Genomic DNA, 12100 nt, shown 5'->3' with positions numbered 1-12100 from the left:
CAGTCCTTTCCTAGAGGTGACTGGTTAACAACTTACCTGTCCAGTGTGGAGAAAGGCAGGAAGAGTTCTGCATATTAGAACAGCTACAGAAAAGGAGGCATGGGAGAGAGTCTAAGGTCTAAAGCCAAGGTGAGATTATAAGATCACAAATTATAGGAAACTCAAAGAGCACAAAAACACCAAGAAAAGTGAAAGGTCTGGGAACCAAGAGGTCCTGGTGATCTTCCAAAGACTAGTTTCCAGAAAATGGCAGAAATGGAGGTAGGAATTACAGTTAGGGTGGGCATGATAGTTCATGCCTTTAATCCCAGCATTGTTTGCTCTACATGGAGAGTTCCAGGCCAGTCAAGCCAAAATTACTTAATGAGTCTCTGCTATTATAACACACACACACACACACACACACACAAAGGAGTTACACAGGACTGACAGAATGAAAATAAGCTATACATTTGTAATTGTGGGTGTTAAAGGCAAAGAGAAGATAAAAAATCCCAGATTCTCAGGGACTGGTAACAAAGTTCAGCAAGGTGAATGTGCTCCCACTGCAAGTCAGATAATGTCTGGAACTCCCCTAAAAAGGTGGATGAAGCAAGTAGTGCTCCCCGAAATCCCAGCACACCTAAGGCAAGATAGCAGGCTGAAGCTCACAGGCCAGCAAGCAGCAAGTGAGAGACAGACCTCAACAGGTGGGAGGAGAGCACCAACTCCTGCAAAGCTGTCCATGCGCATGTGCACATGCAGTCACACTTATCCAATGCAATAATAAACACATCATTTAAAATTCCTATATACAAACCAGGTTTAGGACTATGATGCAGATTTTACATTCATGGAGTAAGTTTGCTTACCTGGCAAAGACGAATTCATGCAACTCCAAATTTCAACCTGAAATTGTAATGACCAAAATGCTTTTATGCAAATAACTAGCTTCTATGCATGATAATTTCCACATGATAAATTACATGATAAATTCCTGGACACCTCGAGCCCTCATGGTGGAAGCTCCTGCACACACTGCAGTCTAATCTCAATGTACCACCAGCTATGGTGCACACATGTGTACATGCATGCACACATACAAAGTGTAAAAACGGGTAAGCTGAGAATGAGAACTACTGCATATTCTTTTCTCATTTCCCACTTAAAAGTGCTGAGAGTGAGCCAGGTTCCTCGGGCTATTTACTAACGTTACCTTTTCCAAGTGCACAGAAGGTGTGTGCTGGGCAGCTTAAGGAAAGAAGTCAGAACTGTTTGACCATCATGGGCCTCGTCCTCCTTCCATACAACAGAGGCCACTGTATTGAAAGAAGTTCTCTCACGTACACCCGGGCTCTCTGGGCCTGGCCCACACACATTCTAAACAATGAAACCCGCCCAAACTCCGGAGACACGGCAGACTTCCTGATTCGGACTTCAAGCAGTGTATCGATAACAGTGTGCCAGAAATGGAGCGTTAGAAAGAATTCAGCCACATATTTTCCCTTATCTCAAATTCAACTTTCCAAATCCAAATAAATGCAAGATTTAGTTTATTGTAGTTTTCATAAAATTAGTCAAATCAGTGATAAAATTCTAAATTCTAGATGAAATACTACAGTGACATTTAAAGACTGGAATACATTATATTTAAGACTATTGGTATAACTAGGCCCTGAAATAGACGATAACAGGTGAAAGACACTAACTTATTTACCAATTTGTAAAAAGACTTTTAAAAAGTGAGGTTTAAATTTTTATTTTGATCACATATTCCAACCACACTTAAGAAGTTTGATAAATCTAAAAGTAACTCATCGGATGCCTTTGTGTGTACAAAGCTTCCACAGCTCCGTAAGACTCACCATTGTTTCAGGGCAATAATCTGGGGCTCTCTGCAACAGATGTTTCAGTCGGGATTCACTTTTTGAGGAGAAAATCTATTTGACAAAAAGAAAAAAGGCCAAAAATCTTTTGATACATTTTGTTTTAAAGGAAGAGGGGGTAAAAGTAGCCTCCTCTAGATGTACCAGCTTCCTAGAATGCTTTTCTTTTATAAGAGGAACCTCTGGAGGGCTCTAAATCAAGCTACAATTTGCTTCACACACTTGGTCTCACTATACAGCCCAGACGGGATTGAATTCAGCACCCTCCTGCCTCAGTCTCCAGAATGCCAGCATTCAGGCATTCTGAGGGAACACGTCTGTCTGTCTGTCTGTCTGTCTTTCTTTCTTTCTTTCTTTCTTTCTTTCTTTCTTTCTTTCTTTCTTTCTTTCTTTCTTTCTTTCTTTCTTTCTCTTCCTTCCTCCTCCCCTCCCCTCCCCTCTTCCTTCTTTCTTTCTTTCTTTCTTTCTTTCTTTCTTTCTTTCTTTCTTTCTTTCTTTCTTAGATTTATTTATTTTGTGTATATGGCTACACTGTAGCTGAACAGATGGTTGTGAGCCTTCACATGGTTGTTGGGAATTGAATTTTTAGGACCTCTGCTCACTCCGGTCAACCCTACTTGCTCCTGTTGGCACCACTCACTCGCTCAGCCCAAAGATTTATTTATATATAAATACACTGTAGCTGTGTTCAGATGACCCAGAAGAAGGCATCAGATCTCATGGTGGTTGTGAACCACCATGTGGTTGCTGGGATTTGAAATCAGGGCCTTCGGAAGAGCAGTCTGTGCTCTTACCTAGTGAGCCATCTTGCCAGCCCTGAGGGAACATTTCTTTTTTTTTTTTTTAATATTTTTTATTACATATTTTCCTCAATTACATTTCCAATGCTATCCCAAAAGTCCCCCATACCCTCCCCCCCACTTCCCTACCCACCCATTCCCATTTTTTGGGCCCTGGCGTTCCCCTGTACTGGGGCATATACAGTTTGCGTGTCCAATGGGCCTCTCTTTCCAGTGATGTTGATACATATGCAGCTAGAGTCAAGAGCTCCGGGGTACTGGTTAGTTCATAATGTTCCGAGGGAACATTTCTTATAACACTATAAGGAAAACAAACTACAGCCTACTGGGGTGAGAATGAAAGGCGGAGAGAGGAAGGAGAAAGGAAGAAAATACCTATTCTAAGGTTCTAGTTGTTCTTCTTCTTCTTATTATTATTATTTTTATTACGTATTTTCCTCAATTACATTTCCAATGCTATCCCAAAAGTCCCCCCCTCCCCACCCATTCCCATTTTTTGGCCCTGGCGTTCCCTGCTCTTAATCAACTGGTGGTAATTTCAAAAGAACCTCTGTTTGTTTTATCCTTGCTGCTAGTGAGGTGAAATCAGTTAAGCTCTGGCATAAGCTTACAGCCAATACCATCTCTGAATGCAATGCTGAAGAGCTGACGAGGTTCACTTCAGGGTACATGACTAAATGACCCAGGCCCCACAGGAATGTCATCAGTACAATTACAGTTTGCTATCTCAGTAAGTACAGTCATCACCCCACCCCCAAACACTGTCTTTTAAAGCAAGTGATAACAGTGTAATTGTTGTTATCATCATTACTATTTGTGCGAGATACTTCAGCCATATCTACAGCTGAGTATACCCTCTGTCCAGTATTCTTTTGTCTAAAGTCCTTGTAAATTATAGGTTGAGAAATAATGTAACAAATAATATGACAATTGGTCTGCTCTAATATAAATGTTCTTTAATAGGCTAGGGAAGAAGACTAGGAGGACGCAGACTTATGATAAGTGAAGCATAAGTGGCCATGATTAATAATGTTAAAGCTCGGTATGGGAATGACTATTCTTTCCTATCTTTGTATTTACTTAAGATTTTCCACTATAAAAGGATAAAAGGAAGAGCAGGAATAAAACCAAAGCTGGCAAATGGTGGACAGTAAGGGGAGACAAGTAGTAGGTGACCAATCTCAGCAGTGCACGGGGAGAGAGCTCAGAGATCACTATACTCTTATCTCTGGGGGCCTGGGGAGATGGCTCTGTGGTTAAAAGCTCCGGATGAACTTCAGTTCTCAGCACCCACACGGCAGCTCACAATCACCTGCAACTCCTGCTCCAATAATTCCACACCGCTTCTGGCCTCTGAAGGAGCTAGGCATGCAAGTGGCACATAGACATACATATGTGCAAAACTCTCAAACATAAGGTAAATATAAAAATAAAAAAGATTTTCAAAATTATCTTGTTTTTCCTCTATATTTTTCAAAAAATAATAAAGGCAAACACAGAATAAATGAAAAGGTCCAAGTACTGACAGGTTAGACCAGTGGGGAGGACATTGACTGAGATCATAACTAATGTGCTCTGAGGAAGTGAACGCAGGCTTGGCCTTATGTCAGGGTTGCATAGGTGGTGTATGGAAGTATGGCTTCCATAATCACCAACTGAGCACACAGTAGCTGTTCTTCCAACCACTCGTGAGGGAACTTTGGTAAGCTTTATAACTTTTCTTATATTTCAATTTCTTTATCTATAAAATGAAGATGACATCACTTCCAGATTGTTACTAAAAAATGTGACTGGTGATTGAGAACATTACTTCGCAAGCTCTAAGGCTAGAATTATGTAAGGCTAAGCCCTAAGGTGAAAAAAGGGAGCTAAGACTTTACCAAGACATCTTGCTGCAATAGAACTTACATATTCAACCCAAAAAACTCAAACTACAAAAAAATTTAAGACAGTAAATAAGTAACACAATGAATCCACAGTGTCCAACACGTTTGCCAATTATTAACACGTCATATTCCCTTTAACTTTCTCTGCGTATGCACATATTGTTATTATTAGCGTCTTGATTGTTTTAGGATTCATTAGAGACAGGGAGATTCTCTGTTCCTATGTCCTAGCATGAGCTTGGGATGTAGCCCAGCTGTTTTTTTTTTTTTTTTTTTTTTTTTTACAGAGTGAGACTTTTTCTTTTTTTCTTTTTTCTTTTTAAAGATTTATTCATTTATTATACGTAAGTACACTGTAGCTGTCTTCAGACACTCCAGAAGAGGGAGTCAGATCTCGTTAGGGATGGTTGTGAGCCACCATGTGATTGCTGGGATTTGAACTCCTGACCTTCGGAAGAGCAGTCGGGTGCTCTTACTCACTGAGCCATCTCACCAGCCCCGTAGCCCAGCTGTTTGAGTGCTACACGCATGCTCAAAAGCTTGGGTTCTAGTCTCAGCCTTGCATAAATTAGGTGTGGTGGTGTACAACTGCAATATCTGGGATACACGAGGCACTGTCAGTAAAACAATCAATCAAACAAAATCCAAAGGTGAAAAAGCACCCCAAATTAAATCTTAGCTCTTTAGAATAAGGACTCTGTCACACCTGACCACAATACAGTGACCATGCTAGGATCACGCCACTGATAGAATATTATCAGCTCATGTTCAGGCTATAATCAAGCTTCACCAATCTGCCTCACTCACTTTTGTTGCGAAACTTCTTTTTCACTCCAGGATCATTGATTGCATTTGGCTGCCAAGTCACATCAGTTAATTTTATCTGGAATAATTTCTTAGCCTTTTTTGCATTATAATAGTGGTATTTTTAATAGAGCTGAAATGTCTTAAGAATACAAGCTATTGTTTCAATAGCCTTCACTATGGCGTGACCTGATTATTTCCACATTTTTTGGGTTATGATACTATGTCCCTTTTCAGTGCTTCATGTCAGTTAACACATTATTTGTGGTGTAAACTGTGTGAACGCTGTTATACAACAGACTTTTGCAAAGGCAAATGTAATACTTATGCTATTGTATTCACTACTATTACCAAGCTTACCTGCTCACATACATCACGGCACATTTGGTTATCTTTTGAATGATTACAGCATACAGCACCTAGAGAGAAGAGGAAACATGATGTCTCACTGTTAAACTGTCAGGATTATACAACAGGATCCACTGCTCTGTAGAGTCTTCTTTTTTTTGTTTTTTTTGTTTTCTGTTTTTGAGACAGGTCCTCCTGATATTTAATCCAAGCTGGCCTCCACATCCCTCATCCTCCAGCCTCAGCCTCCAAAGTGCTGTTATTAGGCTGTTCCTAAGTCATGTACTATCACATCTGCTGTCATTATTCACTCTAACTGGATCTTCAGTGAACATCTATTACAACGTGGGTGCTAGATTTGTTCCTTATCCTAGAGAAACTAATAGGAAAGACAGTCATATAATAAAAAGTGTTATAATATAGAAGTTACTATTTAATGTATACTTTCTATGCACTACATTTTCTACTTAGCTTGTTATATATATTTTTCAGTCTTTAAGATTACTCTGTGGATAATATTTTATTAACTATAACACAAAACTAACTTGTTTTTAAAGTGGTGGATTTTGTTTAGGACTTGTTGAATTTGAGGTTTCTATAGGACTTTCAGATGGAAACTCTGGTAACCAAAGCCAAAACTTGGAATACAGCTAAGAGCCTAGCCTAAAGATCCAAATGTGCAAGTCCTGAGTATACAGGGTTTAAAGAGATGTGATGCTATCTACTGAAGGGAGTTCCTACTGAAAAGTAAGTGTAGCACCAGACCCTAATGACAGCCACACCTGAGATACATAAAGGACAGAAACATGGCTGCAATAGAGCAGGAGAGGTCAACCACCACATGACATACAAGACAAGGAACGGCAGGTGCCCATAGAGAGAAGGCAGAAGGATGAAAACCAATTTACTCAGAGAGCCACCTGCTCGTTAGATGTTGTAGCCCTTGTTTGTAATCTAGCATTTGGGATGAAAAAGCAGGAAGATTAGAAGTTCAGGGCCAGCCTGGGCTACATGAGACTCTGTCTCAGGAAAAAAGATTAAAAAAAGCCAACTTTGGAACATCTCATGTAATTTCTTTTTACTTATTCATTTGCTTGTTTGTTTGTTTTGAATGTGTTATGTAAAGAAGAGTAGCCAACATATAGGAAGAAAATGAAGAGAAAGAACAGTGAACAAGTTCCCTGAGAAAGCCACGTTAGTTGAATATTCTACAGACTGATTAGGACTTCCTGACTGTGGTAAACCCAATTATCGTGGGCTGTCTTTAGTCCCTTTAAGAGTCATTATCACCCACCTCTGTATGAGACATGATTTCCTTTTGACTATCAGGTAAAATCTCTGGAATGTATCAACCTAGCAAAGCATTAACCAGCTTCCACTAAGACCCAAATTATGAATGTAATAAAATAGTATCCGAAACAGTGTAGAGAGCTCCCTATTTTGCTACAACCCACCTGCCCAATGTCCCCATCCACATATCTAGTAACTATAGAAACTTCTGATTTATTACTCTCTTCTGTTGTCTGACTACAGAAGTTTTTCCAGAGTGGATCATGTTATCTAGGGGAACTGGAACCCATGTTGCTGGGCCATGGTCACTCATCTTTAGCTTGGAAAAAGACATTTCTTATTCTCTTTGGAGCAAGGGCATGTTCTGCCGGCTAGAACAGCAACCAGGAATCAAGTAAGTAAAATGTTTCAAGAAGGACGCTCATGTGGAATTCACGCTGATCACAATATTTAGGAATTTAAAAAATACTGTTATCAGTGTGGACCAGTGAAGGCAAAGCTGAGTTCAAGAAGGTACACACATCCTCTTTCCAATTCAAGAAGGTACACACATCCTCTTTCCAGAGTTAGGTTGTACAATGAAGAATCTGGGTGGCTTTGTTCTACCTCATGACAGGGAAGACTCCTTGGAATTTCCTCAACAACAAGAGTGCCTTTGCTGTGATATGAAGTAATCCAACAGGATGGCTTCAGAATGGGGATGAGCCAGGCCTGAAAGGTGAGCACTGTAAGCAGGGAGTTGAGGACTGAGGCATTTATTAACTTGACCTCTCAATCTTTGGTGGTGAGGAGGGGAATAGGGGCTGATTCAACCATTTGACCAAAAATTCAGTTAATCCTAGACAATGAAACCAAATAAAAACTCTTGCGCTTCCCTGGCTGATGCCTACACTGATGTGCTGGGGAGATTTTACATATGGAAATGTATATTGATTCTGCTGGGTCTGATGGGATATACCTTACATTCCAACAGAAGCATATAGATCTCTGAATACAAGGCCAGCCGGGTCTACATAGTGAGCTCCTGGCCAGTCAGGGTTACACAGTGAGGCCATGTTTCAAAAACAAACTGCACACATGCGAGCACACATGTACTCATGCATGCATGCATGCACATATTCTCTGAGAAGAGACAGAAGGCTCTGTACTTCCTCCCAGACTTGGCCCCGAGTCTTTATTGGGCTCACATCCTCTATGTAGACAACAGTTGTACACAAAGCTTATACGCTTAGAGTAATTTGACGTATACCACTGCCCTGAGCTCTGAGTTGTTCTAGTGAGCTACTGAACCTGGTCATGGGAATGTTAGATCTGTACCCAGATCAAAAGTATGTGAGTTGAGGCTGGACAGATGGCTCAGTGGTTAAGAGTGTTTGCTATTCCTCCAGAGGATGGGAGTTCAATTTTTAGCACCTATATCATACAGGTTCAAAACTGCCTACAACTCTAGCTCCAGGTGACCCAATATCCTCTTCTAGCTTCAATAGTACCTACACACATGGCATACACTCATTAAAAATTACAAAAACAAAAAACCCCAAAGTCTCTTTAAAAAGTATATTAACCTGGCAAGACAAGGAACTAGTTTCTTTTAGGCAGCAAGGGAGGGCTCACGGTGGATCAAGAGCACACAACACCCGGCTACTTCCCCTGAGTAAGTAACTCTGGTTGGGCCTGTGGACTTCTTAATAGTGTTGTCCCCATGTCATCTATAATGATCAATTCCAATGGAAATCAGTTTCCACCCAATCCCCACCACAGAACCCATGAAGGATCACCAGGCAGGGCAGCATGCCAGCACCCCTCCAACAGGGCCCTTTCCACTCCCAGGAGTTCTTCCTTATGGTTCTTTAATAAATCTGTTTGCTCTAGTTAATCCCTGTCAATGTTCTTATTCTTGGGCATGAAACAACATACTCTTGGGCTTGAGACAACATACTCAAAAGCTACCAGCTTGGGGGACTTTGGTGACTGACTATCCCATGTTCTCAATTCCCAGTTCCACCATGAGCCAAGAAGGCGCCACCGTACTCAAAGACCCTGGAGTAAGGTTGGTGTGTATAGAAAGCGGTCTTGGTAGGGCCGTGCACTTTAGCTGGCAGGGTCTGTGCACGCTCTGGGTGGTTATGGCAGAACTGGACTGTAGCATACCCAACTGGAGGTCAAGCAGAAAGAACATGGTGAAATGAGGTGGGGACATGGGCTCCAGAAGGGGGTACTGTGTCTAGAGATAGGGGCACAGTAGTGAACACAGAGGTGTGTTCTTTAGCGTCTGGTAAACCACAGTCCCGTGGTAGCATACCTAGAGTTTTAGGGAGAAAATGCTCAGGCTTTGTTTGGCCCACCAACTGGACAGGTTTGGCCACCTGTCTTAACACAGAAGTGAAAGAGACGAGTATCCTAGCAAACACATAAGCGGATGTTCACAGTCAGCTATTGGATGGATCACAGGGCCCCCAATGGAGGAGCTAGAGAAAGTACCCAAGGAGCTAAAGGGACCTGCAACCCTAGAGGTGGAACAACAATATGAACTAACCAGTACCCTGGAGCTCTTGACTCTAGCTGCATATGTATCAAAAGATGGCCTAGTCGGCCATCACTGGAAAGAGAGGCCCATTGGACTTGCAAACTTTATATGACCCAGTACAGGGGAACGCTAGGGTCAAAGAGTGGGAGTGGGGGAGAGGGGAGTGGGGGGGGGAGGGTATGGGGGACTTTTGGGATAACATTGGAAATGTAAATGAGGAAAATACCTAATTAAAAAAAAAGGAAAAAAAAAGAAAGAGACGAGTAATAGTACAAGGCAGAGACCGAATAAACGTGCTCGAAAGGGAAGCAAAAAAAGGGTCCAGTGACCCCAAGTTTGTCTTTAGGGTATTGATTGGAATTTTTATTTCAAACAGAAAAGGAATTGAAGCAATAGGCAAGAGGTTAATATAATTAAGCAGTCCTGGTTAGGGTGTGGGCTGGCTGACCTTTGTCTCAGCATTCTCTTTACAAGGAGGGTCCTAAGAACTTGCTATAGCTCTCATAAGCTCAAGAGGACCAATCTAGTTATGTGTGATTATTACTTCTGCTCCAGGAGGTGGAGGAAAAGTAGTTTGTCCTGCAAAGTTTGGCTGCTCCTACAGGTTTAGGACAATGGCTTATCTCTGTGACTTCAGCCTTGAAGGGAGTGAGACAGATCAAGGAGACAGCTACTCTGTAAGTGATTAATGTGACAGACGGTCAAGCCAAAGTCTGAGCCACAGTGAAAGAGATAGGCACAAAATGCAGGATGAGATGCCAGGCTCTATCTTGCTTTTAAGTTACCTTGTGGCTGAAGAGCTCAGTGCCTTTTATGAAAGGCAGTTTCTACATGCTTGCTGCAGCAGGATAACAGCCTAGCCAAGAAAAGGGTTTAAAGACAGTGCTAAATGAAGAGGAAGGCGACGGCATCTACCTTCTGTGTGAAACAGACAGGGTACAATAGGATTGAGATGTGTCATTGTGTGGGCTTGAACTGAAACTGCTACCGTCTGAACTGGTCCCTTTAAGAACTGAGAAAGAAGGCAAATAAAAACATATGTTTATACAGTTTTTTTTAAATGTGTGTGTGTGTGTGTGTGTGTGTGTGTGTGTAAATGCTTGCAAGAGCATGTATGTGTGGATGCATGTGGACATGGTGTAATGCATGTGGAACCTAGGGCTGATGTCAGAGTCATCTACAACTGCTCTTCCTTTTTATTTATTGAGGCAGGGTCTTTTGATCAAGCCCCAAGGTTTTTTGATATGATTAGTCCTGCTTGCCAGCTTGCTCTGAGGATCTCCTGCCTCCACCAATTGAAGCTGGAATTGGTAAACCCATTCACATGGGTGCTGGAGAGCTGAACTCCAGGTTAGTATTGGAGGAGAAAAGAATGAATAAACAAGTGAATAAAAAAAAAAAAAGAAACCTTCTTAGATGGCACTTCAAAGGCCATTAAGTGCAGCACTGGAGACTAGCTCTGTGAGCTCAGTGTCTGGCGGAGAGATTCTATTCAGCCTGGTGGTACAGTGCAAAGCTGCAATCCCAGCAATCTGGAGGCTGGTGCAGAGGGAGCAGGAACGAGTTGAAAGTCAGTCTGGATTATGTGGGGAGTTTGAGGGCACAAAGGTTTTCTAAATCAAAAATGGAAAGTGTGTGTATCTACATACATACATACAAAACACTTTTCTTACACCTGCAAACAATATACATACATATATATACACACTTTTCTTATGAGACGCGCGCACGAGCATACCCCTCCAAAGGCACTCGGTGTGACCTGGTGTGCTGTAGAAGCTGGCACTTTCTTCTGACCTCTAACACAAAGGTCATATGAGGGCAGAAAATCCAGCAGATTTGGAGGAGAGATAACTCAGAGTAACATATGGTACCAATAAACAAAGACTTAACATAAAGAAAACAACCAGGCAGACAGGAGTCTGATTTGGGCCTAGGAATTAAAAAAAAAAAAAAAAAAAAAGTTCCTTGAAGCAAAGGTCTATTTAAAACAGAGTCACGAAATGTACTCTAATTAAAACTCTCATAGCAACTGGAGGTTATATTAAACTATAAATACAGAAGACCCCCTCCTCCATTTTATATTTAATAGTGAGGGTCAAATTTATTGTAAAGTGGCTTCCAAATGAGACGTTTCCAGAAAGAAACTGCATCTTCAACTGACCCTTCTCCAAGGCTGAATAACAGTTTCACTTCAATGACAGTACAGGTTGGACTATTGCAGGTCCAGAGCCTAATTACAATTTATCTTGGGCTATCTTTAGCCCCCTAAATGCACTGCGACTCTCTGGAATGTATTAACCTAACAAAATCCTAGTTTCCCCCACTCCAAAGGCTGAGAACGCTCGCAGACAGCATCTGAGGCCAGCAGAAGTTACTCGCTCCACTTTGCTCAACCATGCACTTCATGTTCCCACCAACGTATCTGGAAGGGCCTTGATTTAGGATTTCCTTTGTTACAATGCTGAAACAAGGGACTTGGGTAAGCTAACTCTGTGTTCCTGGGCTATGGCCACTTCTTTTTGGCTTCAGAATAAACGACTGCTTATCCTTTTGAGGTGACAGTTGTGTTTTTGTTTT

At 41.6% G+C, this 12100-nt stretch overlaps 1 protein-coding gene across 2 annotated transcripts in view; it reads right to left on the bottom strand.

Moving 5' to 3' along the window:
• Positions 1-12100, bottom strand: part of Reck (reversion-inducing-cysteine-rich protein with kazal motifs) — a 69286-nt gene that overhangs the window by 48069 nt on the left and 9117 nt on the right. For both annotated transcript variants that reach the window (XM_030253674.1, NM_016678.2), the window contains exons 2-4: positions 5716-5774; positions 1845-1919; positions 852-888 (exon numbers count right to left, since the gene is read on the bottom strand). Coding sequence is in view for 1 of the 2 variants with exons in the window: in NM_016678.2 (NP_057887.2) it covers positions 852-888; positions 1845-1919; positions 5716-5774 (171 nt within the window). In the remaining variant the exon portion in view is untranslated. The remainder of the gene's footprint in view (positions 1-851; positions 889-1844; positions 1920-5715; positions 5775-12100) is intronic.

The sequence above is a fragment of the Mus musculus genome, chromosome 4 (genome assembly GCF_000001635.26).
Source record: "Mus musculus strain C57BL/6J chromosome 4, GRCm38.p6 C57BL/6J".
NCBI classification, from domain to species: Eukaryota; Metazoa; Chordata; class Mammalia; order Rodentia; family Muridae; genus Mus; species Mus musculus.
This window is presented reverse-complemented; position numbering and strand designations above follow the sequence as displayed.